This window comes from Ictidomys tridecemlineatus, chromosome 13 (genome assembly GCF_052094955.1).
Source record: "Ictidomys tridecemlineatus isolate mIctTri1 chromosome 13, mIctTri1.hap1, whole genome shotgun sequence".
NCBI classification, from domain to species: domain Eukaryota; kingdom Metazoa; phylum Chordata; class Mammalia; order Rodentia; family Sciuridae; genus Ictidomys; species Ictidomys tridecemlineatus.
Window position 1 is genome coordinate 12,651,683 of NC_135489.1, and position 16,571 is coordinate 12,668,253.

Here is a 16,571-nt window from a genome sequence, read left to right on the forward strand (position 1 = left end):
TGCTATAATTTAAGTTGCCAGACCAGGTGTGGAGCACACCTGTAATCTCAGGAGCTCCGGAGGCTGACAGGAGGGTCACAGGTTCAAAGCCAGCCTTAGCAAATTAGCAAGGCACTGTCTCAAAATAAAAAAATAAAAAGGGCTGGGGATGTGGTTCTGCAGTTAAATACTCCTGGGTTCAATCCTCAGTACAAAAAAATAAGATAAAAAGTCATTTTAAATTACTATATGTGAACTGCTGAGTTGCTCATTGTTCTTTGGGTTCAGTTAATTTTCATCAAGAAACCTCACTCATTCTTTGTAATTCTTAGACTAAGGGTCATAGATCTTGTACCTTAGATAATTAGTATTCTGGATTTTTTCTCCCTAGAACTAATTCTTGTTCCAAGTCATATTTTGCCTGGTCCTGATGTTTTATTGTTATTTGCAATTCCTTCTCTGTAATATATCTTAAATTCTTTGTGGAATAATGTGTGGAGCATGCATTTATAATTCATACATACATAAGTATATCATGGAAATTTGGAGATAGTTCTTGACTTCATTGTAGTCTTTTTGTTCCTTCCCTATTTATGCCTCCCTCTTAATTGATAATATACCTGCCTCTTATTTAATATAATATTAAGAGTAATAAAATAAACATAACTTTAAATGTGAATGTCTTATTTTGCCATTTAAGTTGCAAATATTTCAGGTTATTATTTCTTCATTTTTACATTATTTGATGGAAATGAGTGGTCATTTGAATGTATTAAATTCTTTTTATTAGGAATGACAGTGATGGGGAAGGAGAATCTGATGATCCTGAAAAAAAGAAACTACAGAATCAACTTCAAGGTTGCTTTAGATTTTATTATTAAACTTACTGTCTTCTTGAAAAGACTCATGGTGAATTTGTGTATTTTAATTGTTTTTTTCCCTTTCCCTCTATATTTAAATGAGGTTAAACTGTCATTTATAAGCTATAAAGAATTGAATAACTGTCTTTAACATGTGATAACGGTGTTCCCAGTTATCACATGTTGGCTTTGTTTAAAGTGTTTTTTATATGGTTTGCCCTCAGTGGTTTGATATAGTTTTTTTTTTCCCCATGGAATAAAAATATTGCTTGTTTTTATATCTGCCTTTAAAAGGCTATCAATCAACTTATTCTTTTTCATTTGCCCCCTTGTAGAGAAGATAGTATTTATAATATTAGCACACTACAAAATTTGAAGGCATTAAAATTTTGCTATTGTCAGAGGAAAAGAAAGAATTAGGAATTACAATTGGTTTTTATTGCCATTTCTTTGGCTGATTTGAAGATGGTTTATTTTGTGTTTCCTACTTGCTCTTCCTCATCTGCTTTTCATTGATCCTATTTACATGTATCTGTATATTTCTGTCTTAACTGTTTTACATGCCACACCTAAATAAGCCCATTTCATTCCATTCTGTAGTGAAGTACCGTGGCATAATGGAAAGAAAGTAGGTTCAGATCTGAATTCTACCTCAAACTTGATCACTTAAAAGCTCTCTAATTGTGGGAAAGTTTCCTAACCTCTGAGTCAGGGTCCCCATCTCTAAAATGGAAATTTATAATATTTTCTTTTCATGGAAGGAAAATAAATGACCGCAAATACATCATAATATTTTATATGACAAAATTTAGGGACTTGATAAATGGTAGCATTGTGTATGTAAAAAGGCATCTATTTAATTGTTGGCCTTCTAAACTGCTAAAATGTGATTGTTCTTTGATATGTTAGTTAATGTTTTTTTCCAAATTTAATTTTAAGCCCAATTGTTGGTAGTATGTATTTGTTTGTTTGAATCTTTTGAAATAGAATAAATGACAGCGAATAACTTTCATGATGCCGGCTCAGCCTTGGTTATTGAATAGTGAATATACCTAGCTTAACCAGACTTTTAGCCTTGCTGTACTAATCTCCATTTTGCCCATGTTTCTGTCTTACACATTCCAGCAAGATGTGTTGGAGAACACTTAGGATAGTACCTTGAAAGCAGAACAGTTGATGAGGACAGCTTTATGGAGAGAGAATCCACTGTGCATCCCACTGCCTGAAGCTGTGCTGTGTACACTGCATGTTAGCATTTATTAGGTTGTCCAGTGTTCTGTGACATGTGACCTTATTTCAGTTGTAAAGCAAGACAGTTTTTTCTTTCTGCTTTATTGGTTTTGATTTAGTTTCCCCTCTACTCCCTGGCCCCCTGCCCCTCACAAGAGAAAATCTAAAAAAGATTGTAGCTGTAGCTCAATGGTAGAGCACCTGCCTCACACATGTGAGGCACTGGGTTTGATCCTCAGCACTAGGAAAAAATAGATAAAGATATTGTGTCCATCTACAACTAAAAAAATATTTTAAAAGATGTAACCACTTTTTAATAGATATTTCTGTAAAATCTCTGACAGTTATAAGCATGAGAGATGTGAAAAAAAATACAAATGGTTAAAACATGTGAATGAGGAAATTTATTTGGAATGTCAGGATGAAATAAAATAAGAAAGGAGCCTCGGCCTTTCATTTATAATGTATAAAGTTTTTGCCACATTTTAATTTAATGATTTGGTAAGGGATTTTATAGTATAATATCCTTTTTCTGAATCATCTTCTTTTTCCTGAAATAAATCTTATGTTTCTGCTTTAAATTATGATATTATGTGTAATATATGGTTGTCAGAATTAAAAACAGGCTTATGATTTTTGTTACCTAACTTAGATATTTATTGACTTTTGAGGTTGAATAATGTTTTGATGTATGCATAATATAATCAAAGATTGGATAAATTTATGTAATAAGGTACATTCAATTATTTATATTCTTCAATTAATCCCACCTCCCCTTTTAAGGTTTTTTTTTTAGTTGCAGATGGACACAATACCTTTATTTTGCTTATTTATTTTTATGTGGTACTGAGGATTGAATCCAGAGTCTCACACATGCAAGGCAAGCACTCTACCGCTGAGCTACAACCCCAGTCCTCCCCTTTTTAGTTTTACAAACCATTAACTTTTGATATATAAGTTTTCATCAGTAAACATTCTAAAGTCACCTTTAATTTTGAGGACAAAGGTATTAATTAAATGTGAAAGTAAGCTTTTCATACTTTTAAAATTGCACAAAATCTTAGTTAGCTAGATGATTCACATATATAAAGTAAATTTGCTTTTGTATAACATAAAATCTTATTATATGATGTAGGTATTTTCTTCTGTGGAATTACTAATCTTAGTGGAGCATGAAAGAAAAAGTGAAGCTTTATATGCAAAAGTATTTATGATTTCATTTAATTTTAGTCCGACAAAGATTTTCATAATTAGAAAAGTTGCCAAATGGTCTTAGAATAATAGTTAATATTTTCTAACAAGCAGAAATGACTTATGAAACTAATTCCCTAACCAGTAAATTGTGTGATAGTGTTTTCTTATACTTAAAACAATTATATGTCATCTTAGAACAGGCTGCTTAGTAAAAAGTGTAGAGTTGAGCAATTTCTATAAACTAGAAAATTGGAAAAGCTTTTGATGAAAGATAACTAGAAAATTTTGCCAGTAAACTGTATTAAAAGGTCTTCTTGGAGTCTTCCTGCAACAGTTGCTATGGCTTTTAAATATATTGCATTCAGCAAATAAAATTATTCAAGTAACTTTGTTAATTTACAAAAATTATAACTAGGTCTATTTAGAAGCCACATGTGAAATCTCAGGAAAGTACTGTGGATCTATAAAGATACACATTCTCTTTTCCATCATCCACTTCTGCTTCCATTCCATTCCTTTCTGTCCTCCTTTCCTTCTCCCTTCTGTGTGTCTTCAGTTAAAGTTATTAAGTGTATTTTTGTCTCTGTGGTTGAAGAGAACATTAGATCACTTCTCTTTTGGTTCACGAGAAATAGTAAATCAACCCCCATTGAACCAAGTACATTTGATGCTCCAGAATTAATGTAGTCAAATATTATAACCACTTTATGTGGTGTTGGGTGCTTTTCCAAACACTCTTAATATTCATTGTCACTTGATTCTTACACTAACCTAAGAATTTTAGGTTACACTAACCTAAGTTGGGCAGGTAGTATTATTTCAACAAATAAGGAAGCAGAAGTAGATAAGTGTCCTACCCTAGGTTATCTAGCCACTTACCCAGGTTCCTTACTCCTGCTGACTACTCCCAACAGTTACTACTTCTTCATTCCATTTTTAAAGAGTCATGACATTCTTTCATAGATGAAGTTTTTTTCCCATCTTTTAATTTAATGGTTTGCTGATAAATTTCATAGTATAATATTTTTTTGGATCTTTTTTCCTGAAATAATATTTTAAATCTTTTTCTTTTTAGTTTATGACATTGAGTAAATGATTTTATAGTTTTTAGTACACAGAACTTTTCCAGACAGATACATAATACATTTCCTTTAACATTATTTCATGCTATTTTCCAGCTTTGATGAGATTAATTTAAAGATGACATAATTTTGTAGGTGCCATTGTTATAGAGCGACCAAATGTGAATTGGAGTGATGTTGCTGGTCTTGAAGGAGCAAAAGAAGCACTTAAAGAGGCTGTGATATTGCCGATTAAATTTCCTCATCTTTTTACAGGTGAGATGACTTTTAATTAAATTTTATCTGGCGATTTTTTTTAAAAGAAGGCATTAGTGACTAAAGTATAAAAAACATTGTGAATTCTTGTCACCATATCATGAATTTTTATCTTAAATTCTGATAGTTATAAGTCAGTGATACATCTATACACAAAGATGTTTTATTTCTTATATGTAACTATGCTTAAGCAGAACAACCTATATATCAATCAATAGGGCAAAAGGCAAATTACTAACATTCAGTGGAGTACAATTCACTAAAATATAGTGTATATCTGTTAATAAATTTAAACCTGTACTATAATTAATTGAAGGATGTCTACATCTATAAGATCAAAAAACAAGTTATAAAATGCATATAGTATGGTTCCTTGTTTATTAAATAAATGGGTATGCTAAGAAGTGGTTGACTTTATGTTTGCTAATGAGGTAAAATTATAGATGATTTTTACATTTTGTTTTGTCTTTCATCTGAATTTTTTGCAATAGTCATGCTTTAGTTTTTAAAGAGTATTTCCATTTCTTAAAAAGTGAAGAATTAACTTCACAGCTTCAGGTGAAGTACATATCCTCTAGGGACAAAGGGACAATTCATTATCAGAGTGTTGCTTAGCCACCATCTGGAGAAAACTCAAGCTCTGGCTCAGGCAGTCAGTGCCCTGTCTGTGCTAACCTTGCCTTCAGATCATCCCTTTTGTGACTGATGACCTGTGTCTATGATATGGCTACACCCACAGTCCAACGTCTAGCAGAGGTGTTTCCTTTTGAAAACAAGCTGGTTTATATAGAAAGCAAATCTGTGATGTTGGCCTCAAACTGAACAGGTCCAGACAGTGAAGTCGCATAGAGCAGTGATGAAGAAAGCAAAGCACCTGTGGGCCTCGCGTTGTCCACCTAGCTTCGGGGTGCACCTTACAGCCTAACTTCAGGAACACGAGACACACAGTATAAGTTGGCAACATAGTGCTATAAAGGTACAAAAATGTGGTTGAAGTCATTTTCTGTTATGTTACTTTGCCAGTGTTGCCCAAATGTGAGTCATTTGTGTATCATCTTCATGAATTTTTCCATGTATGTGTATCATTATTATTTTTAAAATATTTTTTTTAAATTGCTCACTTTTTAGAACAAGCTTTTTATTAAAGTATGGCATAAATACAGAGAGACATGCAGGAACCCGTAAGTGTTCAGCTTCTTTAATTATGACAAAGTTAGTATGCCTATGTACTCATTCCCAGCATGAGAAATGTTAATATTGTCAGTAGCTCAGTGTTTGCCCTCTGCTTCTGTCCTCTCCAGAGGTCAGCAGTCTCTCTTGACTTTTAACAGTATAGACTACTTTGTCTGTATTTGAACTCTAAATCACCTTACTTACTTTTGCTGAGTAACATTAAAGACGTTTCTGTCTACTATAAATGAAAAAAAAGTATCTAACACATTAAAAAGACAACTATATTTAAAAAGTATTTGTATACCACTCTGCAGTATTTCATCTGATATCAGTGGTATTTGTGCTCTGGTCAGGGAACACTTGACTAATTTTCTTATATTGAAAAGAGGAAACCTGGCGTGGTGGCGCATGTCTATAACTCCAGCAACTCAGGAGTCTGAGGCAGGAAGATCACAAGTTTGAGACCAGCCTCCATAATTTAGTGAGACCCTGTCTCAAAATAAATAAAAAGGGCTGAGGGTGTAGCTCAATGATAAAGCACCCCGGGGTTTATTCCCAGAACCACCAAAAAAAAAAAAAAAGGAAAATAGAATTCAAGTAAAAACTAAGTTTTTTATAACAACAAAGATAATAATATTTAGGGGGTTTTGTTTTTAATGCTGAGATTGAGCCCAGGGATATCTTACTGCTGTGCTATATCCCTAGTCCTATTGGGTTTTTTTTTTTAGAGAAAGGGTGTCACTAAGTTGTCAAGGCTGGCCTTGAACTTGTTATTCTTCCACCTCATCCTCCCAAATAATGTTTACATTTTGTTAGTGATCTACACATCATTCTGGTAGACACTGTGTGTCCATCCACGTTTGTATACCTAGTAGTATTTTAATGTGTATTTGATATTTTATTGCCAGCTATAACAGCTTGATTTACTTTAGGCAGCATTGTAATTTCTTATTAGCAAAATTGAGGCACAAAGATTGATTTGTTCCCTTGTTACATTGTAACGAAACTAGATTTAAAATTAGAGCTCCCATATCATTCTCCAACCACCAGTTATAATACCTACCTTATCTTCCCTATGGATTCAAAAATTCAGCAAAACTTTGAAATCATCTAAACTGTTAGGTTCATTCCTCCAAAGGTCATACATATTTTTAAAAAATTCTTTCCAGCTGCCCTTCCTTTATGGATGCAGTTTCCTGCAATATCTAGGTGCTGAGCAGTGCACACAGCAGATAGTCAGAAAATGACCTCTAGCCGGACTCTTTTCCCCACTAGACTTGAAGCCTGCATAGGTAGAGATCCTTCTGTCTTGCACATGCTGATTTTCAGTACGTATTGGTCAAATGAATGAGCAATCAAATGACATTCTTACTAGGTTTATATTAGTGTAAATACACTTTTGACAAAGTAGTCTCTAGAAAAAGCAAATGCATTTAGGACACACTTACGTCAGATTGATTTATTTTAAAATACCTTTTTATGCTTACAAGTTTAGAGTGAAAACCTTTTCACATCATTCTTCAGTATGAGTATTGTCTATAGTAACTGAGTAACGGTCTTGGAATTCTCACATTATTTTTCTAATCAAATTTTAGGCAAAAGGACCCCTTGGAGAGGAATCCTATTATTTGGCCCACCTGGAACAGGAAAATCCTATTTAGCCAAAGCTGTAGCAACAGAAGCAAACAACTCAACATTTTTTTCAATATCTTCCTCTGACCTTGTTTCTAAGTGGCTAGGTGAAAGTGAAAAGTAAGTAGTAAATCAAGTTTTTTTAGTTTTTTCTTTGCCTCTTAGTTACTATATTAATCTGTAAAATTATATCATTAGTAGATATTCAGAGAAGCAACATAATGTAGTGGTCAGCTGGGCACAGTGGCACATGCCTGTAATCCCAGCCACTGGGGAGGCTGAGTCAGGAGGATTGCAAGTTCAGTGCCAGCCACAGCAAAAACGAGGCACTAAGCAACTCAGTGAGACCCCATCTCTAAATAAAATACAAAATAGGGTTGGGGATGTGGCTTAATGGTTGAATACCCCTGAGTTGGATCCCCTGTTCCCCCTCCAACAGAAAAAGAGTTAGTCCCATAATGCATCATTCCATAATTAAGAATTATCGGAAAAAGTGCATTAGTAAAAATTGTAAAATGAATTATCTAGCTATTGCATTCTTGTAGCATTGGTATATTGCTTTGCTTTAGTCTCATATTAGTTTTTTAGATTCTGAAAATTTTTGTTTTTAGACTAGTTAAGAACTTATTCCAGCTTGCCAGAGAGAACAAGCCTTCTATTATTTTCATCGATGAAATTGACTCTCTCTGCGGTTCAAGAAGTGAAAATGAAAGTGAAGCTGCACGAAGAATTAAGACTGAGTTCCTGGTTCAAATGCAAGGTAGTAATGCTGATTTTCAAAATAGCTTCTGTCTATTATATAACCATTATTAGAACAACAGTGGGCAATAAATTTAAGTAGAATTTCTTCTTTCTAACATTCTTTCTTTATGCCATGTTTCATTCTGATTGTTTTCCTATGCATACATAATTTTTAACCAGTTGTAATTATCTTATAGGACTCAGTTAATTGAAATACCAGATAATAATGTATACACTTATACCAGGAACAATATCAGTCAAGGAAATATTTTGGAAAGAATATAAATGCCTAAGTCTTTGTCCCATTTATGTGGTGCTGAGGATTGAACCCAGGGCCCTGCACATGCTAGGCAAGTGCTCTACCACTGAGCCACAATCCCAGCCCTTGAGTTTTGTGCATGGTGAGAGATAGGGGTTTAATTTTATTTTGTTATATATGGATTTCCAGTTTTCCCAGCACCATTTGTTGAAGAGGCTATCTTTTCTCCAATGAATGTTTTTGGCATCTTTGTCTAATATAAGATAATTATAATTTTGTAGGTTAGTCTCTCTATCTTCTATTCAGTACCATTGGTCTACCAGTCTGTTTTGGTGCCAATACCATGCTGTTTTTGTTACTATTACTCTATAGTATAGTTTAAGGTCTGGCAGAGACCCTGTGTCTAATAGAAGAAAAAGTAGGTAGGCCCTAATCTCCATCATGTGGGATTAGGCCTAACTTCCTAATAAGACTCCTTTGACACAAGAATTAAAATCAAGAATCAATAAATGAGATGGACTCAAACTAAAAAGTTTCTTCTCAGCAGAAGAAACAATCTGGGGCTGGGGATGTGGCTCAAGTGGTAGTGTGCTCGCCTGGCATGCGTGTGGCCCAGGTTCGAGCCTCAGCACCACATACAAAGAAAGATGTTGTGTCCATCAAAAACTAAAAATAAATATTTTTTAAAAATTCTCATCCTCCCCCCCTCCCTCCCTCCCTCCCTCCTTCTCTCTCTCTCTCTCTCTCTCTCTCTCTCTCTCTCTCTCTCTCTCTCTCTCTCTTAAAAGAAAAAAAAAAAAGAATCTGTGAGGTGAATAGAGAGCTTGTATCTTGGGAGCAAATCTTTACCCCTCACACATCAGATAGAGCACTAATCTCTAGGGTGTATAAAGAACTCAAAAAGTTAAACACCAAAATATGAATAACCCAACAATAAATGGGCCAAAGATCTGAACAGACACTTCTCAGAAGATGATATACAATCAGTCAACAAATATATGAAAAAATGTTCATCATCACTAACATTTAGAGAACTGCAAATCAAAACTACTCTAAGATTTCATCTCACTCCAGTCAGAATGGCAGCTATTATGAATATAGACAACAATAAGTATTGGCAAGGATATGGGGAAAAAGGTACACTCACACACTGCTGGTGGGACTGCAAATTGGTGCAACCAATATGGAAAGCAGTATGGAGATTTCTTGGAAAATTGGGAATGGAACCACCATTTGACCCAGATATCCCTCTCCTCAGTCTATACCCAAAGGACTTAAAAAAGGCAAACTACAGGGACACAGCCACATCAATGTTTATAGCAGCACAGTTCACAATAGCTAAACTGTGGAACCAACCTAGAGGCCCTTCAGTAGAGGAATGGATAAAAAAAAATGTGGCATATATACACAATGGAATATTACTCAGCAATAAAAGAGAATAAAATCATGGCATTTGCAGGTAGGTGGATGGAGTTAGAGAAGATAATGCTAAGTGCCAATCCCAAAAAACCAAAGGCCGAATGTTTTCTTTGATATAAGGAGGCTGATTCATAGTGGGATAGGGAGAGGGATCATGGGAGGAATAGACGAACTCTAGATAGGGCAGAGGGGTTGGAGGGGAAGAGAGGGGGCACAGGATTATAAATGATGATGGAATGTGATGATCATTATTATTCAAATTACATGATTGAAGACATGATTTGGTTTGAATATATTTTGTATACAACCAGAGATATGAAAAATTGTGCTGTATATGTGTAATAAGAATTTTAATGCATTCGCTGTCATACATAAATTTTTAAAAAGTGGGAGAAATTAACAAAACAAAAAAGGAAAAGTATTCATCTGTAATCTAGGAGGTTTGATTCTTGGGAATATTTGCATTATATTATACTAATATGACATTTGATTGAGCATAGATGGTTTTTCAGAGAGACTCAAGATGAGGCACTTCAATGCTGAATCACTACATTTCTTAACAGAACATACAGACAGTTTTTTAAAAACACCATAATGACCCAATTATTTAAAATATTACCTATTTTAATACAGGGGTTGGTGTGGACAATGATGGAATTTTGGTTCTGGGAGCTACAAATATACCCTGGGTTCTGGATTCTGCCATTCGACGAAGGTATGACATTCAGTGAAAATCCTTCATATAAAATCTTTATATAATGATTACTATACAAGTACAAATAACATAAGTAGATGTTTTAGTAAAAGAAAAATTAAGTCAGTAATTGTTAAGTTGAGTATGAAAATTCAGTTATAGGGAAGGTAGGAAGACTTCACTTTTCACTGCTTCATAACTCCCTTGAATTTAATTGTGCATGGTTAAAAAAAAAAAAAAAAAGCACTTCAGTCCTTGCCACATTTATCTCATTCATGGTTTGATTTGCCAATATGCTAGATTACCAGTCAGTACCAAGAAAGGAAATATGTTAGGTACTTTTGAAAAATAGCCTGATTCCAAACCCATCTCTAAAAGTAACAAAAACTTTTAAAATCTCATAGCCATGGAGAGTTACCTAAAGGAGAAAAGTCTACAAAGACCAATTAAGTTGTCCTTCATCACTTTCTCCCTATCTCCAAATACTGAAACTCTAAGTATGCAAAATGACTATTAATAAAAGCATAGTATTTGTTATTTATGATATAAGATTTTTTAATATACTCATTATAATAAAGCAGACATGTTATATAATGTTTATTCTGTAAGAGTTTGACTAATTTTACTATTTTAAATTTAGAAAATTATTGTTATCTCTGTTTTATTATGCATTAATTCTTTGATCAAGAGATCAAAGAACAATTTTTTTAGAAATATTATTCTGTAGGATATATCTTTTTATGTCATGAATTCCAGGCATATAATAAGCCTGGTGCAGTGGCACACACCTATAATCCCAGCATTTCCAGAGGCTGAGTCAGGAGGATTGCAAGTTAAACGCCAGCCTCAGAAACTTAGCCTGTCGCAAAAATAAAAGTACTGGCAATATACTTCAGTGGTAAAGAGCCCCTGTGTTCATTCCCCAGTATACAAAATCAGTGAATTCCAGGCATGTAAACACTATGGCCAAAATTACCCAAAAATTGTATGAGAAAGATTCCAAACTGATTTCCTAGCTATTTTACTTTTACTTTTTTTTTTTTTTTAATGTGTCCTTTATTTAACCTAAATGCATGTTTAAGTCTGGCACATTGTTCCAGTTGGTATAACTGAGAATGTTAAATATCTGTTTCTTCTTGAAAAAACCCTAATTTTCAGTTAAAATTAGTATGTTTTAATATCCTTGATATTATTTTTTTTAAGATTTGAGAAACGAATTTATATTCCTTTGCCGGAAGCCCATGCCCGAGCAGCAATGTTTAAACTACACTTGGGCGCCACTCAAAATAGCCTTACGGAAGCTGACTTCCGAGATCTTGGGAAGAAAACCGAAGGCTACTCAGGAGCAGATATAAGCGTCATTGTACGTGATGCACTTATGCAACCTGTTAGAAAAGTGCAGTCAGCTACGCATTTCAAAAAGGTAAATAACTTTTCATGTGTTTTTAAAATGAAGTTTTAAGACCATCATTAGTTTGTCTTCAGAGGAGTTAGAGTTCAGTGTTGTATAATAATATAATAATTGGGTTTATAGAATAGACTTTTTTTGTTGTGTTGAAAATAAGTTCTCCAATAAAGTTTTTTAATAACCATGGATAGGGCTAGGGATGTGGCTCATGCGGTAGCGCACTCGCCTGGCATGCATGCGGCCTGGGTTCGATCCTCGGCACCACATACAAACAAAGATGTTGTGTCTGCCGATAACTAAAAAATAAATATTAAAATTAAAAAAAAAATAACCATGGATAGTCCTAAAGTGACTTAAGATTTTCTAAGTAATAACTTGAAATTTCTCCATATAATTTAGACATAGGTGTACAAATTTATATAGTTGTAAGGCTGCTGCTGATGTAGCTAGAAAAACCTTGAGCAGAATTGGTACATTTATACCTGAAGAACAATAATACAAGCTCATGTCTATTAGATATTCCCATTGTCTTGCACTGCACTCTACTCTTATTATTTTATTTGGTCCTCACAAAAACAAAGAGGTGCACATAGCCATTCATCTGTTACTCGGATCTAACACAGTTTGTCTAATGTATTACAACCAAAATGGGGCAGAGGTGTGATCAAGTATACTGAAATCACAACCATTTTGCTGTCCTGCCATGCACTTTTTCACCTGCTTGAGGAAGTTGGAACATAGATGGCTAAGATAACAGTGTTGTAAAAAGACCTGGTCTTGAGATCCTGACTTAAGTAACAGTGGACTAGGTAACTCAGTCCAGCCATCTTGAGGCTTGAGGGTAGTAATATCTAGTGTTACTCATAGTAGTATATGTGACAGTTTATATATATATGTGTGTGTGTGTGTGTGTATAAATAAACTATTAGAAAAGTAATCACATAGTATATAAGACCAATATACCATACTAAAGTTTTTCTTTTTAAAGTTAGAGCTTGAATTAAAATTTTAACTTAAAGCCAAGAATCATGGTTTACCTATTTAAGTCTCATTTATCTAAAATGGAGATAAACATTGAAGTGCTGTTGTGAGAATAAAATGAAATAATATTCATAAAACACTGTTTGTGCTACCTATTTATCTTCTTCAGCCATTTCTTTACCAAGAAATATAGTAAGATCAGGATTAAGTTGATGCCACAGCCATTATATTTCCTTTAAATTCTCTTTGACATTTGGAAACAATAAATTTTTATCCAGAATTTATCACTCCATTTTATGTCTTAACTACCAGGGTCAGGACATATAACCATGAAGAATGGTCCTTGTTGGTAGCATAAAAGTGAAGCACCCAGATTGGTTTTAACACTGGGGCTTTGGATTACCAACTACAGTAGATATCTCTGTGGTTCCATATTTTCCACTGGGTTCCCCCCACCTGGTTCTTTTTTTTTTTTAAAGAGAGAGTGAGAGAGGAAGGAGAGAGGAGAGAGAGAGAGAATTTTTAATATTTATTTTTTAGTTCTCGGCGGACACAACATCTTTGTTGGTATGTGGTGCTGGGGATCGAACGCGGGCCGCACGCATGCCAGGCGAGCGCGCTACCGCTTGAGCCACATCCCCAGCCCACCTGGTTCTTTTTTTAACATTCAGATTCATTTTAACATTATTATAAAGGCATGGAATATAAATTGCTCTAATTCAGTCCCCAATACTCCCCCTTTCCCTTGCCTCCCCCACCCTCCACTACTAGTTCTCTTTCTTCTGCTCTACTGATCTTTGTGCTATGTACTTAAAGGGTTGTTGGGTTTTTGTTTTTTTTATTGTTTGTGTATTTAGTTTGTGTCTTATGGACATACATGATGGTGAGGTTCACTGTGGTATATTTATATATGTACATAAGGAAGTTAATTTAGATTCATTCCACTTACCTGGTCCCTGCCCACCTGCAATCTAGTCCACTGATTTTTTTTTTTTTAACTCCCCCCAAACCGCTCCCCACCCCCCACCGCTACCTTATTTTAGACTAGTTTCTCCGTGGCAGACAAAACATTCAACCTTTGACTTTTTGGGTCTGGCTTATTTTACTTAGCATGACAGTCTCCGGTTCTATTTATTTACCAACAAATTCCATAATTTCATTATTCTTTATAGCTGAGTAATATTCCAATATGTATATGTACCACATTTTCTTTATCTAATCATCTGTTGAAGGGCATCTAGGTTAGTTCCATAGCTTGGCTACTATAAATTTTGCTGCTATAAACATTAATGTGGCTATATCCCTGAAGTATGCTGACTTTAGATCTTTTGGATATATATATCAAGGAGTGGGACAGCTGGGTCATATGGTGGTTCCAGTCCTACTTTTTTGAGGAATCTTCCACAAGCTTTCCAGAGTGGTTGCACTAATTTGCAGTCCCACCAACAATATATGAGTATACTTTTTCCCCCACATCCTCACTAACACTTGTTATTATTTGTATTCTTGATAATTGCTAGTCAGACTGAAGTGATATCAATGTAGTTTTGGTTTGCATTTACCTAACTGCTACTGATGCTAAAGATTTTTTCATATATTTCTTGGCCATCATTTTCTCTGTTTTTAAGGCCAACTATTTCAATTAGCAAGAATTGGTTTGCCCTTTTATTAATTTACTTAATCATATGTCTGAAGTGTAAATCTGGGCTCAGAGTTACAAGAAGGTACAGCAGCTGAAAAAGGAAAAATACTTTTGACTTCATGCAGCTGTAATTTGGAAAAGGAAAGATAGACAGTCGAATATACATAAGTAAACTGAGAATGCGTATTTCTCCACACCTGCACCAATCCTAAAATAATACTTAAAAGTTGATCATGATAAGACATACATGAAAGCAACCCCAATTTGATACAAATCTATTGCTGTCTGAATAGTATCATGTGACTCTATGTCACAATGCTTCATTTTCTGGATATTGTTAAAATTTTATTTTAACAAGTTATGTATCAAAAATTGTTAGCATTTGATTTTGTACTTATATTTGGAAAAGGTTTTGTTAAAAGAGATAAAAGATTCAGTAATTTCAGACTAAAGTTGCCAGGCATCACATTTCTCGGCCATGAAAATAGTAACTTAAAAAATTTTTTAACTTGTCTATTTTTGATCTCTAAGATTACTATCACTTAATAAGCATTAGAGGAAGCAAAAGGAAAGTATAGCTACTGTAACTATTTCTTCCTTAACCTCCCCATAATACAATGTATTATAAACATAATCAAAATGTAGAAAAAGTCAAGAAAAAAATTTAAATCAGCCAAAATCTGTCCTAAAGTAAAAATTTTAATGCAACATAAAAAAAAATATTAATACACTTTTAGTTTTCCTGTTAGTGACCTAAGTCTTGATTTTTATTTAATTTGTTCAAGTAAATGTTTCAATTGGTGGTTTCTTACAGGTTCGTGGACCTTCCCAAGCTGATCCTAACAGCATTGTAGATGATCTGCTGACACCGTGCTCTCCAGGCGATCCCGGTGCCATTGAAATGACATGGATGGATGTCCCTGGAGATAAACTTCTGGAACCAGTTGTTTCCATGGTTTGGAATTTTATTTGTTCTTAAGAAATATTTTATTTTATTTTTTTTTAATCTTTTTTTTTTAAGAGAGAGAGGCAGAGAGAGAGAATTTTTAATATCTATTTTTTAGTTTTCGGTGGACACAACATCTTTGTTTGTATGTGGTGCTGAGGATCGAACCCGGACCGCACGCATGCCAGGCGAGCGCGCTACCGCTTGAGCCACATCCCCAGCCCCATTAAGAAATATTTTAAAACATTATATTGTATAAAATTTGCTAGAAATGTTAATATGTTTAAGCTCGTTTACTTAATACTATTATAAAAATTATAAAGATAATTTATGTTTTTTTGGTTTTGTTTCTTTGGTACTGATATTGAACTCAGAGGCACTTAACCACTGAGCCACATCCCCAGCCCTTTTTTTAAAAATATTTTATTTTGAGATAGGGTCTCACTGAGTTGCTCAGGCCTTGCTAAGTTGCCAAAGCTGGCTTTGAACTCACAATCCTCCTGCCTCAGCCTCCCGAGCCGCTGGGATTACAGGCCTGTGCCACCACGATCGGCAATAATCGACCTTAATCAAACTTAAAATATAAAAATGATTATCTTTAAAATATTTTCTTGGGACATGAACTTTAAGTGAAAAAGCTGCTTTTTGTTTGTTTTGTTTCAGTACTGAGGATTGAACTCAGGAATGCTTTACCACTGAGCTAAATACCCAGCTCTTTTGGTTTTTTATTTTGAAAGGGAGTCTTGCTGAGATGCCCATGCAGGCCTCTAACTTGGGATTCTCTTGCCTCAGCCTGCTTAGTCTCTAGGATCATAGTCACTGGGGTTATGCTATGGGCAAAAAGCCTACTTTTAAAACTACAGTTCTCTGATTTTATAGGTCTTAAAGCTGGATCATCCCCCATAAAGCTCATATATAGTATATAAATTATTTTTAAGACTCACATTTTTCAAAATAACCAGAAATGTTAATTATAGTATGTATAATGGGTATTTTTCTGTTTTACTTCTCAAGGCTCCATGAGAAGTATAAATAATAGAGATTTTAAAAATTTTAACTGAACATTTTTAACTTTT

The 16,571-nt window shown here is 34.3% G+C and overlaps 1 protein-coding gene across 1 annotated transcript in view; it reads left to right on the top strand.

The window, feature by feature from the left end:
- The window catches only part of Vps4b (vacuolar protein sorting 4 homolog B), a 35,069-nt gene that overhangs the window by 15,665 nt on the left and 2,833 nt on the right, over nt 1-16,571 (top strand). The window contains exons 4-10 of the mRNA XM_005323008.4: nt 770-837; nt 4,481-4,600; nt 7,369-7,525; nt 8,017-8,165; nt 10,458-10,539; nt 11,722-11,941; nt 15,364-15,504. Of these exons, the coding sequence (XP_005323065.1) occupies nt 770-837; nt 4,481-4,600; nt 7,369-7,525; nt 8,017-8,165; nt 10,458-10,539; nt 11,722-11,941; nt 15,364-15,504 (937 nt within the window). The remainder of the gene's footprint in view (nt 1-769; nt 838-4,480; nt 4,601-7,368; nt 7,526-8,016; nt 8,166-10,457; nt 10,540-11,721; nt 11,942-15,363; nt 15,505-16,571) is intronic.